Source organism: Marmota monax, unplaced genomic scaffold (genome assembly GCF_021218885.2).
Source record: "Marmota monax isolate L192 unplaced genomic scaffold, Marmota_monax_Labrador192_F-V1.1 WCK01_AAM20220418_F8-fsc00025, whole genome shotgun sequence".
Lineage (NCBI taxonomy): Eukaryota > Metazoa > Chordata > Mammalia > Rodentia > Sciuridae > Marmota > Marmota monax.
The window spans coordinates 10,401,082-10,417,379 of NW_026691950.1; the positions used below are offsets into that span (position 1 = coordinate 10,401,082).

The 16,298-nt window shown below is 42.5% G+C and overlaps 1 protein-coding gene across 3 annotated transcripts in view; it reads right to left on the reverse strand.

Moving 5' to 3' along the window:
• The window catches only part of Usp46 (ubiquitin specific peptidase 46), a 63,193-nt gene extending 52,273 nt beyond the window's left edge, over nt 1-10,920 (reverse strand). For all 3 annotated transcript variants that reach the window (XM_046460346.2, XM_046460412.2, XM_046460271.2), the window contains exon 1: nt 10,735-10,920. In XM_046460346.2, the coding sequence (XP_046316302.1) occupies nt 10,735-10,770 (36 nt within the window). In that variant the 5' untranslated portion in view covers nt 10,771-10,920. The remainder of the gene's footprint in view (nt 1-10,734) is intronic.
• Nucleotides 10,921-16,298: the final 5,378 nt, after the last annotated feature.

Genomic DNA, 16,298 nt, shown 5'->3' on the forward strand with positions numbered 1-16,298 from the left:
GAGGAAGGTAATCTTACGTGGCACAGGGATGAACAGTTTTAACTTAGCACTTTTTTTTTTTTTTTTGGTACTAGGGATTCAACTCAGGGGCACTTGGCCACTGAGCCACATCCCCAGCCCTATTTTGGAGACAGGGTCTCATTGAGTTGCTTAGAGCCTCGCTTTTGCTGAGGCTGGCTTAGAACTTGCAATCCTCCTGCCTCAGCCTCCTGAGCCACTGGGCAGGCATGTGCCACCGTGACCCGCAGCACTTATGTTTTTGATCTTTACCAGAAAAGCGCAAATCTAGCTCATTGAACCTATCATGTTATAGTTTTAGCATAGAAGGAGGTCAAATTAAACCAAGATAAACAGATTTAAAGACAACTACTAAGTAAATAAGTTCAGGTGAAACATAGATATAGTGAAAACCTTGAAGCACAAAATTGGTATTTGAGAGACACTGACCTAAGGAATTGGATCCATCCCATGTTCTCTCTCTAGAGAAAAAGAAGCCTGGGAATATAGGTACCCCATCCCCAGCATGCAATGCAACTAGTTCTGAATGTCATTTTATTTATTTTAATAAAAAGGGTTACACTATGTTGCTCAGGCTGGCCTCGAACTCCTGTACTCAAGCAAGCCTGCCTCAGTCTCCCAGTAACTTGGACTACACAACACATAACACCTCCTGTGGCTATTTACATTTGCTCTCTCTTCTCCACACTCCATTGCCTCTCTCAGATCAATGATCAGCGTCCCCATTACCAAAGCATCCAGAAAACTTGCATTTATATGACAGTGTCCTATGGTGAATTATTATGGGGACTCTTAGCTCTAGTTTGCCCTGAATAATTCAGATTACATCTAATATCTTATTGTTATTTTGAGCATCCCCCTTTTCTCTTTATGATGTGCCTGACTTAGGGAATAAATTTCATCTCCCTATGATCCTGCTACAGTGTAGTACTGATTAGGAGAGAACCATGGGCCTTTCTAGCTGTAATTCTCTAATACCCCAAAAACAATAAGAAGGAGACCCTCTTCAGCTCTGTAGCACCTACAGTCAGAACCAAAAAACTGGAAGATTTTTGCTTCTGCTTCCCCAAATGCAGATAAAGTGCCCCACTCAATAGAGATAGCAGGTCAAAATGAGATTTCCTTGGATCCTGTAATGACAACAGCTTTATGCTTTTAGCAAAGTGAAGGAAAATATTAATTCACTACAAAAGTGACAATGATTATGAGAAGTAACAAGCCTGATGGCCTCACAGCTCATGGAGTGCTTCCATGAACAAGAGCTCCTTTGATCTCAAAAAACAGTTATGAGGAAGGTACTTCATTTGCTTTTGTTGTAAAGTGATGAAGAGATGAGCTCTGAGATTTACCAAGCAGGATTCCAAATTCCAAACTCCTCTACTTTACAACTATCCAGAAGAAAATAATTGTTTCATTTTGTCTTTGTCCCCCTCCCCTGCCACCATCCTGCTGCTCAAATGTGCTTCCCCAAACAGCAGCATATCCATCAAATGCCAGATCTCAGCCCCATCCCAGGGCTCCTGGTCAGAAAACACAATTTCACGAAATCTTTAAGTAATTCTTATACACAACACAGCTGGAGGAGTGTGGCTTGACTATAAGGCAATTTCCATTATACCAGACTACATCTCTTTATTCACCTATCAGCAATTATTTATTGAGCATCTACCAGATACGTAATAGACACCATGCTGACAGCTGGAAAATCAACAACAAATAAGATGGAGACAGCTCCTGTCTTCATGGAGTTGCCAGTCACATATGGCAGTTTCTCAACCTGATGTGCTCATTTGAATCAACTGTGGCACTAAAACACACAAACACATACACACACACACACACACACACACACTCAGCTCCCTAAAGCCTACTCCAATTACCTGCATCTATGTATCATCAGAAACTGAGACTGTGGCCCTTTAGGTAGTATATATCAAATAAGCCCCACTGACGGATCCACTTTGCAGAGTAACTTGAAAATATCTGATGTATTAGTTCACCTCCCACTGGTATAACAAAATGCCCAGGGCTGGGAAACTTATATAGAAAAGAGGTTTATTTAGCTCACAGTGGTAGATGATGAAAGTCCAAAGAGCATGACACAGGCTCTGTGGAAGGCCACAATGCCTAGTAAAGCTGCAGATGGATAACCTAAGAGCAGCACTTCCACTTCCAGAGCTATATACTGGAGAAAGGAAGTCACATGAGCAAAAATGTCAGGAACAAGGACACTCACTGCAGTACTGTTTCCAGAAGAGAATGCTTAAGTAGCTAACAAATTATCTCTAAACAGGGGAATAAGTAAACCATGGTCATAAAGGAGTTAGAATGACTAAAGTAGATCTCCGTGTTAATATAATCTCAAACAAAGTTGTGGAGCAAAGAAAGAGTTGCAAAAGGCCACAGATTTTTACACACACACAAGCTTTGACTGCTTATCGATTCATAAAGTGTAAGACATGTGTGGTGGACACCACACCAACCTCATGAAAATGGTCCGTTCTGGGAAAAGCAATGAGGAAACAGGGCAGTGAGTGGTATTTGTAAGGTATCACATCTACAAGTTTTAAGAAATCAACCAGCTATGGCTGGGTGCAGTGGCGCATGCCTGTAATCCCAGTGGCTCCAGAGGTTGAGGCAGTAGGATCGTGAGTTCAAAGCCAGCCTCAGCAACTTAACGAGGTCTTAAGCAATTCAGCAAGACCCTGTCTCTAAAAATAAAAAATAAAAAAAAAAAACAGGTTGAGGATGTGGATGGGTGGTTAAGCAGCCTTGAGTTTAATCCTCAGTATCAAAAAAAAAAAAAAATCAACTAGCTATGGCAAGATTTTAATATCTGTTAAATCTGAAGGGTGAGTATTTGGCCATATAATATATACTACATACTTTTTTTCCCCCATACTTTTGAATGTTGATGTTTTACGATTTAATTACTTTTTAAAGTTGCTTTTAGAAGCTTCTCAGGGGATATGATCTATAGTCAGAGCTTAGACTCTCTGTTCTACAAGCATAAATAAAAACTTTTCTATTTAATATTTAGAAAAAATCTACAGAATGGCCTCAATCTATAGCTCTTGAAGTTAAATTACTACCTTAAACAGTTTTACATTGATTTAAAAAAAAAACAAAAACAACTTTCAGGTGGCAGGTAGCTTCTATAAGCAATGCTTTCTAAGAGGCTAAGGCAAGCAAAGAAAACAAAATTTCTCAAAGTGTGGTCCTTGCAACCCCTGTAGCAGAGTGTGTGGAAGAAGGAGTGGGAAACAGAAAGAACTAGTTATTTAAAATGCTGATTCCAGGATCCCACTGGACCTACTTAATCAAAATCTCTAGGAATAGAACTCCAGAGTCTGAATTTTTAATAAAAGAATGCACATGTAGGCATCATTCTTTGGTACATCCAAGAACCACTAAACTTTGTGTGTGTGTGTGTGTGTGTGTGTGTGGTGTGTGTTGCTAGGAATCAAACCCAGGGCTTCATGCATGCAAGGCAAGAACTGAGCCACACTCCAGCCCAGTATAAAGCATTTTTAAAGCTGCCATAAACCATACTTTTAAAACCAAGTATTTCGGGGCTGGGGATGTGGCTCAAGCGGTAGCGCGCTCGCCTGGCATGTGTGCAGCCCGGGTTCGATGCTCAGCACCACATACAAACAAAGATGTTGTGTCTGGCAAAAACTGAAAAATAAATATTAAAATTCTCTCTCTAAAATAAACCAAGTATTTCTGATTCAATAAGGTAGCATTCACCATTCTCTGACAATTAAAATGAAGTGCAGGGAATATTTTCCAAATATTGAAGATAGTAACTCCACCAGGAGTTACTGGTTTCCTGTACAGTGTACTTAACCTAAAGGACAAAGAAAAATATGTTTTAGGAAGAAGAGCATATGTGGATTTTCTAAAAGAACTTCAAAAGGCAACTGCGTAAACAGGAAAATTCCAGAAGTCCAGCCTTGATGCTGTGCTCAACGGAAGAGGCCCCTGACATGATTTTTCACCAAAGCCAATTTCAATGAAAGCAATGTGGCTTGAATGCAAGAACCTATCCCAAAATCACTCCCAACACACAGGATGCATTTGCCATCTTTTTGCTACAGGTTTTCAACCCTCCAGGGTGATCTTCTGTCATCCATTATTCCTTCAAACTCTGTCTCCATATTCTTCCCTACCTTTCCTGACTCTTGCTTTGGTCCCCTGTTCTTCTTCTTCATTGTCCCATTACCTGTTTTTGGACAGAACCAACACCGCAATCCTGACTCCCAAGCCCTGGAAAACTGCTCCCCAGGCCTTGGGCTAAAAACAACCCAGCATAATAAACACATGAAAACACATTCCACCTCACTAGTACACAGGAAAGGGCTAGTTTAAATCTCAAAGATGCATTTCACACCTATCAGGTTGGCAAAATGTCTAAAATATCAATTATCTGCAAGCACCTAGAATGACTGCAACCCTCCAAACTGTTGCTGGTTGGAGTGAAAATTGATCCAACTACCGGGGAGAGCAATCTGGTAATCTATTAAAGTGAAAGATGCCCATTTCCTTTGACCCGGCAATTCCCTCTACAGAATACAACACAGAGAAATTTTAAACTTTCATACAGGGAGAATGAGTTCACAACCATTCACAACACTAAAAACAGCACAAATGAAAACATGTATGCCTAAGTGATTATCAACAATATAATAAATATACTGTAGCACATTCATATGAAGAAATATTATGTAGCAGTTAAAATAAACTATAATCGTGTATATCTTAATGGATAAATCTCAAGATCATAATTTAAACAACAAAAGCAAACTGAAAAGATTAGTTTAGTACTACAAAGCATACTTAAAACACAAAGAAATAATACTGTATCTGATTTCTGAATGCACACATATCTAGTAAAACATAAAAACACATGATAAACACCAACTTCAGAATAGTGGTCCCTCTGGAAGAAAGGAAATGAAATGGGGAAGGACAGGCAGTTTTAATTATATTTGTAATATTTTATTTCTTCACTGGGTGGGAAATATAGGAGTGTTCACCCTATTAATCTACTTTTCTGGACGCCTCAATTGCACCTCCACCCAGATATGGAATCTCACATTTGAACTACCTTAAAGCATTTGAAGGTTCTGAAAGTGGCATCGGGACTCCTTTGGATATTGGATCCATGTGGGAAGTGGAGTTTTGGGAACTACAGCGTACCCCCAACCCCCATGATCTTAAAACTATGCACAGCAAATAATCATTCTCTGAGCTGTGGTAAAATTCCATGAAGGGAGTTATACTATCCCCAAAACTCTAACCCACAATCCCACAACAGAGACATTCCAGAAAGCCTTTAGTGCTAGTGCTAGAGGCTGATCGAGAATTTATTTATCTCAAGAAAGTTTTTGCTGGTTCACTGTTGGGTGGCCCTGTCTCTCAAAAAGACCAATAAGGGCTCCCAAGCTCGTAGACTAACATTTGGTTACACCACAACTGAAGGTTTATTATAGGAGCTGCATGAAAATATGTAGACCAGAAAAGTTAACTAGACTAAAAGACACCATCTTTTACAACTTTTCCGTCAGTTTGCTTTGGGCTGGCTTTGTGGGTAGGCTATAGATAAAACCACCAAGAGGTACATTTCTGATGATACTACCAAACTTAATAACAACATAAAGCCTCAACCAGCGTTAATAACTAGAAAGACTAAACTGGGGGTGGGGGGAGAAAAATAACACAACCCAAACATACCAAAATGCCACACTGGTGAAAAATAAATAAATAGGTTTTACTGTACGGGTGAACTAAAACACAAAGTTGACATCCACAAAAGGCATTACAATCTTTAATTCTCCCTAAATACTGGCATTCGACTTTGTTTTTTCCCTGGGATTCCAAGAAAAACAAAGAAAAATCTGCAGACTTAACTGTCAGGTCTTGACCTAACATAAACTCTAGCATATTAGGCCTGTGGGGCCACAAGAGCAGAATTTTTTTCTTTAAACATTAACACACCTCACGGCAAGCTGCATTTTTAAAAATCCAACAATTATAACAATTCCTAGTAGATACATTACACTAAACTCATGGTTGCCAGCTACCCTTGAGAATGAAAATGAATAACAAAAGGCAAGCTATCCTTTCTCCAAACTATGAAATCGACACATATTTTATTAAAAACTTTTCTAGCCACTCTAAAAATGCAAAATGCTTGCCTCAGATAAGTAGTTGACTTACTAGGATAAAAACTATATTCATAAAAATCCTCTAGGTTTGTTTCAATTTTTTGCTATTTATTTAACTAGGGATTGAAACCCAGGGGCACTTTACCACTGAGCTGGGTCCCCAGTCATTTTTCTATTTTTCTTTTTGAGATGGGGTCTCATTAAGTTGCTGAAACTGTCCCTGAACTTGTGATACTCCTGCCTCAGCCTCAGGAGTCACTGAGATGACAGGCATGAGCCACCACACTGGCTCCAGATTTCGTTAATTTTACTTTTCCCTTATTTTAAGGTAACAATTTATTTTTTTAAAAATCAAACCTAACCCACAAATTGGTGTTAATATTATCCCAGGGTTGTTCCATGGATGTTAAAATGCTGACAAGTTCAACAGGTTTTAAGTATGGTAGGTACTCATGAGGTTGCTAACCAATTAAGAGGTGAATTTTTATAAAGACTTTTTGGAAAAAATACTATTAAGATTTTTGTAACCATATATATACTTATATGTATATATATATACATATATATGTATGTGTATATATATATTTTATATATATGTATAATATATATATACACATATATATTTACCTTTAGAAGATGAGAAAAACAAAGGTCCCCAGAAAAACAATTTACACAAAGCCAATATTAGATTTCATGCTTAACTTGAAAGACAATGTCAGATTCCAGTTCTAACTCACAGTTAGTTAATGTCTTCCTATAAAATAAAATAAAATAAAAGCTACAACTAGAAAGTGTATCAATATTAAAGAAATGCCCCATTATATAAATTGGTCTTTCCATTGTTCTGCTTTGGGGACTTTGTTCAGCTTCATCTGTGTAAATATCATCACTGTATTGAAACTGTTTTATCTTTACCAATATTATGCCCACGAGATAAGGATCAGCTGAGCTCCTTGGAGACAGGGACTCCCCTCGTTCAATTATTAAGCACTTTCACTTAGTATGAGCTAACACTAACACAGCAGGTCCTCAAGAGATGGCTGTTTATAAAGGTACAAAACTTGTGATCTATTTGATACATGGCATTTCCTCCAAAGTACATCTTACAGCACTATTAATGAATGACATAAGGATGAGATGATTTAAGCCAATTTGCATTGGTACAAGTCACATTTGGTTTCTCCTAACAAATGCTTCCTCTTTAAAAAATTCCTCAATTCAAATAGAAAACTCAAAAAAAAAAAAAAAAACCCACTTCCATTTTAGGGCCATAAAAATACACAGAAAATCAAGTCCATTGGTCTGGACAAAAATCAGAGGATTATCAACAGGGGACATTTTCTCATGCTTGGGAGCAGCTAGAGCATTTTCAAAATTACAACACACCAGCCAAACAAGCTTTACTGTCTCCAAACCAGACACTGCTGTCTGGCCACACTGATTTGCACTAAGCAAGTTGATCAAGAATTACTATGGTGGGAATTCATATGGAAGAAGTAAAGAGAACCAGCACTAAACTCCCAAAGGACAATAAAACTTCAGTGGGGTGGGAGGCAAGAGCAGGAATGAGGACATTTTCCATGTTCTCTATATCTAAAACTGGCAAAAGAAGTGTGGGGACAAGAGGTGATATTCAACTCAGGATTTGCTACAAATTTTGTTTCTGCTCAGCTGAGCCCCTTCTTCTCTGGTGGAGGAAACAAGTCCACTTTTCAGTGGTCTGTTTGTCTCACCCAGAAGGATGGTATCCCAACACCCTTTTGGGGACACACATATGCCTGTTTAAAATATGCCAAATGACCTGCTTAAAAAAAAAAAAAATTGCAGTCCCACCAACTCTTACTACAACTTCTCAAACCTCAAAATGGCTGGGACCAAGTGCAATTAGGAGTGGAAAGGATCAGTAAGCATCCCCCAGAGAGAAGCCCAATAATGAGGCTAGACCCAGAAAAGACCTACCTGGAAACAATTCATCTCTGAGTGAAGACACGAAAGAGAGGTCCAGTGAACATTTATGTCTGCTTGGGTGAAAAGACAGCAGTCTCATCACCAACCCTTCTGCTCTGGGAATGAGTCTGGGAAGGCCAGACGTGACCTGAACAGCCTATTATGAGGGGCGGGACTAATAATTCCCATCCTGGCCTCTGTGTGCCACTCAGCTTGCAAAAGATAATGTGTGGGTTGTTTATATTAGTGGTTGCTTCCATCCAGTAGGAAGAGGCATAATCTCCATGGTCCCTTTAACAACTGGAAGGTAACACAATGAAAAAGAAGATTATGGACAATGATAGCTAGCCCTGAGTACTTGCTGTGTGGACTCCCTCCTGAACCCCAGTAACTCACTTAAAGCAACTGTCCAGTGAGATAATAACCATTATCATCTTCTTTGTATAGATTAAGAAGGCAAGACAGAGAGCAAACTGCTCAAGGACAAGGCAGAGAACAACCTGCTCAAGGACACAAAGCTTTTACAGGACTTGTACCCAGAAGTCTGACTTCTTTGGACACAGCGTCCAAACAGGAAGATAAAATTCCTTGTTTATCAATTACTGGGCCCTCACTTCACCCAGTGATCCTAAACTTGATAGCTTTTTAGGTGGCCACAGGACGGAGGTGTCAACACTCTGACCACAGTACTGGCATGCTCCTTTCATGTCCTGCCAGGCAGCTTGTCTCAATGGTTGAGTTCCAAGGAAAACAGGTTGTAACATTCTGCCCAGGTGTGCCAAGGAGCCCCAGATACACTGAAAAGGGAAAAAAATCCGGAGGCTGGCTTCCTCTTGGGACATGCTGGCTCTCAAAGTTTCCAGCCTGCTTTAATACAGAGAGGTGTCACCACAAAGGAGCAGGGCAGGAACTACCAAGAGTAGAGACCCTGTAGGCCTGAGGCCACCCCAGCAGGCGTGAATAACAGCATTCAAGCTGCTGTGGTTTCACAGTCCCCTCAGGTGCTGGTCACAGCAGAGAGACACTGAGAAGAAAAGCATCTCTTCTCACTGCACCAAGCAACATTAATGCCACTCGACAGGAAGAAGCAGGAAACCTGTCTCCTTGTGGAGAAAGGAAGGAAAAAGAGGAAATGGAAAAAGCCTCCAAGAGCCACCCACATTGTCTAACTCCCCCTGCACCAACCCCAGGCAGCTGTCACTCTGGGAAGCCCCAGCCTTTGCTCTACTGGCTATGGCAGTGGCCTTGCCCAGTGGCCCTGAAAGCTGAAGCCAGAACCAGTGGGTCTCAATTTTCCACCCCTGAGCTAACACATGGTTCCTCAATGATCCTTTGCCATGTGCCGATCTTGTAACAGAATTTGGGATAGAAGATTTAAAAAGCTATGTGATGGAGGAAGAACACTTTACCCCAAGGCTACTCAATCAAGCCTCCTCAGATGCTTTTAGAGGTCAATATTAACCAGCTTCAGGGGAGGTGTCCTTAAACTGCCACTAGTTCCCACTTGAATGGGGCTGGGCAGAATTCTAGAGAGTTGGAGCAAAGCACACACCCTGGGGTTGGGGGTTGGCTCAGTGGCAGAGTGTCTGCCTAGAGTTCAGGAGGCCTTGGATTTCATTCCCAGCACCAAATTAAATAAATAAATAATAAAATAAAATATTCAAACCCTGCACAGGGGAGCAATACCTTATCCCAAGCTGAGCTTCCCAAGGCTCTGACAAGGGAGAGTGTCAAGAGGGTACACCCTGGGTACCCAAACTGGAGGTACCCAAACTGCAGAAACTGAAAAGGAAGGGAAAGCAATGGGAGATTCCCAAATTCCCACTAGGTCATGGATCCAGACCCCATTAGAGCCCAGTGATATCCCTTCACTGTGTCCATGCCCACCAGCTTCCTCTGGATCCACAGTGAATGGGACACAAGAACCATGGAGACCTCCTCCACACCCACAGCCATCCCCACCTTTAGGGCCCATAAATGTTACTGCCAAAGAACCTTGCCCCTCTTTCCCAGGGAGGGAAACTGAGGTACCCAGAATCAATTATCATGCTTTCCTAAACCAGGTTGAATTTCAGCTCTCTAACCACAATTTTGCACTTTTTTTTTACAGCTTTATTACATTTCAAATTTCTCCAGATACACCAACTGTCGTTACAAAATGAATTGTAAATACAATCGAAGGACTAAACTCAAAATGAGATGAGGGCAGTCAGGGAGTCCAACACTAGCTTACTGACTGCAAAGACAGGATGGGTGACCCCTACTCCCAGCTCAGCCCCACTCCCCTCCCCGGGGACCTTCGAGCGCGGCCACCTCCCAGCCAGCGGCTTCCACCGCAACGGGAGGGCGGGGGCACAGCGGGCCCTGGAATCGGCGGGCGGGCACTCGGTGACGGGGCAGGGGGCTCGGGGCGCCTCCCCCGCTGCTCGTGTCGTCGCCGGCCCGCCCAGCCTGGGGGCCGGGAACTTCTGACCGCGCTGACCGGACCCACCGCCCCCTCGTCCCCACCCTGCCGCTGCCAGGCGTGTGTGCGGCTCGGGTTTCCCTTTCTTTGCCTCGCAGCGCCTCGGGCGCGACCCCCGAGGCGGCGGCCACTCACCATATTACAGATGGAGGCGATGTTTCGGACAGTCATTAGTCTAAAGGTTGCAGCGATCCCGCACCGCCATCTTTACAAGGTGAAAACAGGACTGTCCATGGTGGAGCGCGCAGGAGGCCGGGCGGCGGCGAGGCGGCCTGGGGTCCGGCTTTCAGTTTGGCTGGGAGAGGGAGGCCGGGAGGGAGGAGGAGGCGGCGGCGGGAGGGCGGGGAGGGCGGGGAGGCAGGCTGAGGGGCGGGGAGTGGCGGAGCGAGGGAGCCTGGGCCGCGGCCGGCGCGCGGGGAGGAGGGGCGGCGAGCGCGCCGCGGGAGTCCGCCGGCCGCTCCGAGCGCTCCGCCGCGCGCCCGGCCGGCCCGCGCCTCGCTCCCTGCCGGGTCTCAGCCTTTGGCTTTTCCTTTGGATGCCCTGCTCCACTCTGGCTGGCACGCGGGGCCTGGCCGGTGGTCGCACAGCTGTGGCAGCAGCACCACGCTCCCCGCAGGGCGGACCTCAACCCCAACACAGCGGTGGCCCTCTGCTTTCCTCCGGAGCCCGTGGCGTCCTCGGGAAGCCAATGACCGCTCCAGACGTTGGCCACTGACCGACCCGGGCTGAGGAAACGGGGACTCCAGTCTAGGGCACGCGCGCCAAGGAGAGGGCTGTCAGGGACACCCACCGCTTTCAGTCTGAGCCCCGTCTTTAGGTCTCTCTGCCTTATGTCTGAGCCCTCACCACCACCTTGTCCAATTCCCTGGCTTTTATGTTTTTCAGTGCGTGGAGAACATGAGAAGTAGGGGTGATTACGTCCAACTTTTAGTTTTCCCCCAGGGTTCCAGCCAGATGGCACCCGCGGGAATCCAAGAAGTAAAATGGGGTCAGGACATGGGAGTGGCCTGAAAGCCCTGGCCAGCAGCCGGCCGGCAGCTGCCTGGTAAAGGGTGCCGGGAAAGGAAAGGAATCCGAGTCTGGGCAGAGGCCAGATGCAGCAGTGCATTCAGGCAGTTTGTGACATTAGCAGGTATAAAGGGAAAGTCATGCTTCTGGGCAAGTATAAAAATAGAGTGGAAAGAAGAACAAAACTTTTCCTCATCCTCCAAGAAAACATATCCCTCTCAGGGGCACCTAATCTCTAGTTTTTGAGATAGGTGATGTTTCCCCTTATACGCATTTCCCTCATAGAAGGTCATGACTGCAGGCTCCAAGTGCAAATTTGTACATCACTTAGCAGATAAGTTCATGTGAACTTAAAGAAACCTTTTCCAACTGTGAGAAACAATGCTACATGCAAGGTTGTAATTCAGGGCTGTCCATAAAGGAAGTTTGTACAAGTGAAACACATGATAAATTCCTAATATTTAATGACAAACCGAATTAGAAGAGAAATTAATAATAATTGAAGACAGCTTCTGTCTAGCCAAGAGTAATGTTTTGGGTGGGAAGTGGTGTTACACACATAAGATTTAAGAGTTGTTAATTGCTAATACTCCTAGGACCTGTTGTGGAAATAGAAGACAAACACTGCAGACTGAACATCTGGGGAGCCATGTCAGCATTGTATTTTTCAGTGGATATAAGCATTAATATTCCTGCTTAAGCCATACAACCTAAATCTAATTTCTGAATGGGTCCTGATGATAATGATAGCCAACTTTCATTTCTAACCATTGTCAGTCTTGCTGTGCTTGACATTTATGATCGCCTTCAGTTGCCACCATGACTTTATCAGGTGGTATACACTAATACACTATTATTGTGCAGATCACTAACAGAGGTTTAAAGGATCAACTATCCTGCCCCGTTCTGTGTTATTCAAATGTTACAGATGAAGCCGGTGTGCTAACCTAGGTTGGGCACTATTGATTGAGGAGGAGACAGCAAAACACCCAAACTGTGATCCATCAGGGTACTGAGGCCCAGAAAAATTTAAAGATTTTAAAAATGTCACATAACAAGTTTAAGAGCAACCTCAAGACTAAAAGTCAGGCCTCAGTTTCACAGGTCCTCTATAAAGGCATTAATTCAAATCTTTAAATGAAATGAAAATTTTACACCATGATAAGAGTTCAGTTTTCTCCCAACGTTGGCATATGGATTGCAAAATCCACAGGATTAAAAAGACCACTGACACAATGAAAACTGAACAGCATCTGATTACTGAGTGCTACCTCAGCAAGTTAAAGGGAACTTTTACATGCCTCTCACAGCCTATAGCCTAAACCGAAGTGTTCAATATATACAACAAGATTGAAACTGGGGTAGTAAGTTACATACACAACAAATCAATTGAACATGACAGAGCTTGTCCAACTCATGAATGATTAAATACATCTTACACTTGCACAGGGTTGATATTCATAGGTCTTAACTAGAAAAGGCCTGAGTTGACACCACTTCAAATCTATATACAAACAGAGATATGAAAAAATGTGGTATATGTGTGTATTAAGAATTGTAATGCAAAAAAAAAGAGTACATGTATAATGGCATAATTTGGTGTGAACATACTTTATATACAGAGTTACGAAAACTTGTGCTGTAAATGGGTAATAATGAGTATAATACATTCAACTATTGTCATGTATATAAAAATAAATTAAAAAAAAAAAAAAGAAAAGGCCTGAGTTGAAGATTTGTAACCGTAGCTTCACTCAGTGAGGAAACATTATTCAGAGGGGATAAGAGGTAAAACCGTGAAAATTTTAACAAACCAATGAGAGAACTTTGAGGAAAACTGTTCCACATATAGTGAGCAGTGGTATGAAGGTGTAGAATTTAAGGCTGGGAAAAGAAGGCAAATGGAAGAACAGGTTATGGGCTGAAGCTAAGTAGCCTCATTTGAGGGAGGCATTCACTCCAGGTAGTATGCATGCCTCTGCACACACCAAGTGTGGTCCTTGAACCAGCAGCACTGGCATGGGCTGGGATGTTAGATATACAGATTCTGTTCCCATCCCAGACCTAAATAACAAATCAGTTTTTGCTTAAAAGTGTGAGGACCGCTGCTCCAGCCAAGTATTTGTGGTGGAATTCTGCTTCTGCAGGCCCAGCAATCATTACCCTTCTTCTAGGAACTGCTTGGGGATTCTACTCTGGGGAATGTTCCCTCCCTGGTTCTCAGACCTTAGGGTTTAGGTGTTGTCTGACCTGGTCCCTGGCTCCAGAGGAAGGCATATGACTAGACCCAGCCAATGAGAGCATTTCATGATCCATTCACAGTGATTGGTTTGGTAAAGAGGATGTAATAACAAGCTAAGCTAGTAAGAGTCAGCCCTGGGACTTTGGGGGTAAGAATTGCTCCCTTCCTGAGTTCACTGAACTGATCAGATATAAATCTAGAGCTGTCTTCTTTCCATTGCCTGAAAACAAAGCCAACTCAGGAAAAAGGAACTGTGGGATGATAAAGAGATCCTAGTATCATTTACTGACTTGCTGCCAGATCTAACTCCTGAACTTTTCAGTAACTCAAGCTGGTAAAGTCTTTGTTTTCTTTGGCCAACTTCAACTAGGCACCTGCTGTTCACGACTAAAAGAATCCTAACACAACAGTGTCTCCCTGTCCCTGATATTCATTCTGAACTCATGATTTCCCTTTTCCTCTCTTCTCTATCCTCTAAACCAAACTTAGAAATTTTGTCTCCTCCATTAGGTGTTCCCAGATGGCCCCTGCAACTCCTCATGCTTTCCCCACCCCCACCAATGAAGTTCTCCATCCTGATGACCATTGGTGCCATACATCCCTTTTGTCAACAGTTTTGCATCTGCCTTCCTTCCCTTTGCTATCACCTACTCAGTCTTTAAGTGTCTCCTAAGACACATGAGATGCTTTTGTTTATATTCTTATAGCACCATCCATCCTCCCAAAATGAAACTCATATCTGTAAATATGCTTATGCCATATAGCACAGAATGGAGACAAGGGGTAGTTAAACAGTAGATGCTGATTTCAGGCTGTCTGGATCATCTGTATGACTGGGTAAGTTTCTTACCCTCTCTATGCCTCAGTCTCCTTCCCTATAAAGTGAAGACAATAAGAGTACCCCTCAGAGTCTCATTTCACTGTTTTCTATAAAGTACAGTGGATATGTATGGCATATACTAACAACTATCTGAGAGCCATTAATATCATGCATAGGGTTGTTTGATGAATGTCTGTTTCTGACTCTTCATCAGACATGAAATAAGAAACAGGTCTGGTTTTGCTCCCTATACTACACCTAAAGAACCAGGGCATTGTCCACAACAGGAGCCAATAGACTGAATATTAATATTTGGACACGTGTCTCTTTTCCAATTGTCTGGAAGCTCCTAGAGGGGCGCAGACTGGTCTTACTCATTTTTTAAAAAAAACCTCATGCAGTCTCAAACACTGTGCCTGGCACTGTAAGCTCTTTCCATTTTCCTTACTGCCAAACAGGCTATTGCAGCTCATTTGATATGCAAATGGTTAGTAAATGGTGGCTTTCTGGTGGAGAAAAAAAAAAAAAAAAGTTTTCCTAGCTGTAGACTTGAGTTTAATTACCAAAATGATTTCTGTGAATTGTATCTCAGTTCCATTCAGTCTTTTCCCTTAATCACCATGTATCCAACAGATATTAAAGACATGATTTGAGCTGAACCTGCAAAAGGCATTGGGGAGCCCTGGATAAAAACCAGGCACTTCCAACTCTGCCCTGCTGGATTTTATAATGAAGTTTTCTTCCACATTGTTTATAAGTATTTTTGCTACTTTTTATATGCTATTAATATTAAATAAGGATAAGATGACTTTGGAGTGATGGTCACATTAGGATCTCTCCCATGGAGAAATTACATCTAAAATCATGGTGTAGAATCCTCGTTGTATTTATAAATAGTCGAGATTCCCTAAGCCTTTGGAACAATTGGCTGATTTTGAAGAACTAATTGAAAAGGCCACTGAAGGATTTTTAAACTAGGTTGGGACATGATGAGATTTTTATGTGGTAATACATTTTGATTAGCTGAAAGAACAGTTTACTCTAGTTGGCTACACTATAGGAAAGAAGGTTGAAGGACAGCAGAAGTGCCCTAGGTGAGGCCATTGAGAAACCTTAGAGTCCCAGAGCTGTTGGCCACCTGGATTTACAGGAGTGGCTGTGGAAAAAGAAGCGTACAGACTAAAGACTGGCTTTTGGAGGCAGTCAGCTGAATTTGTGGATGACTGGAGTGAGAGACAAGGATAAGTTCAAGGTTTCTGACTGGAATGAAGACAATGTCTTTTGTTTGTTTTTTGGCTTTATGATATGGAATGCTGTAAGAGGAGGCTTGAGCATACCTGATTAGGGAGAAATGAGATTGGCTTAAAGGTGATGACTTTGAGATAACCATAAAACACCTAAATAGTTATAGCAAATAAACCCTTGGCTGTACACAATTAAACCCTTGGCCTTACAAATCTAGGGCTTAGAAGAAAAGTCTGAACTGAACACATAAATCTAAGAGTAATTAACATATGTAAGATAATGGAGGACAGGCAATTGTGGATGAAATTTCCCAGGGAGAGGGAACAGAGTGAGAATAGAGTGGGAGGAGGTGGTAATAGAGCACTCCCCATGCAAGGATCAGGA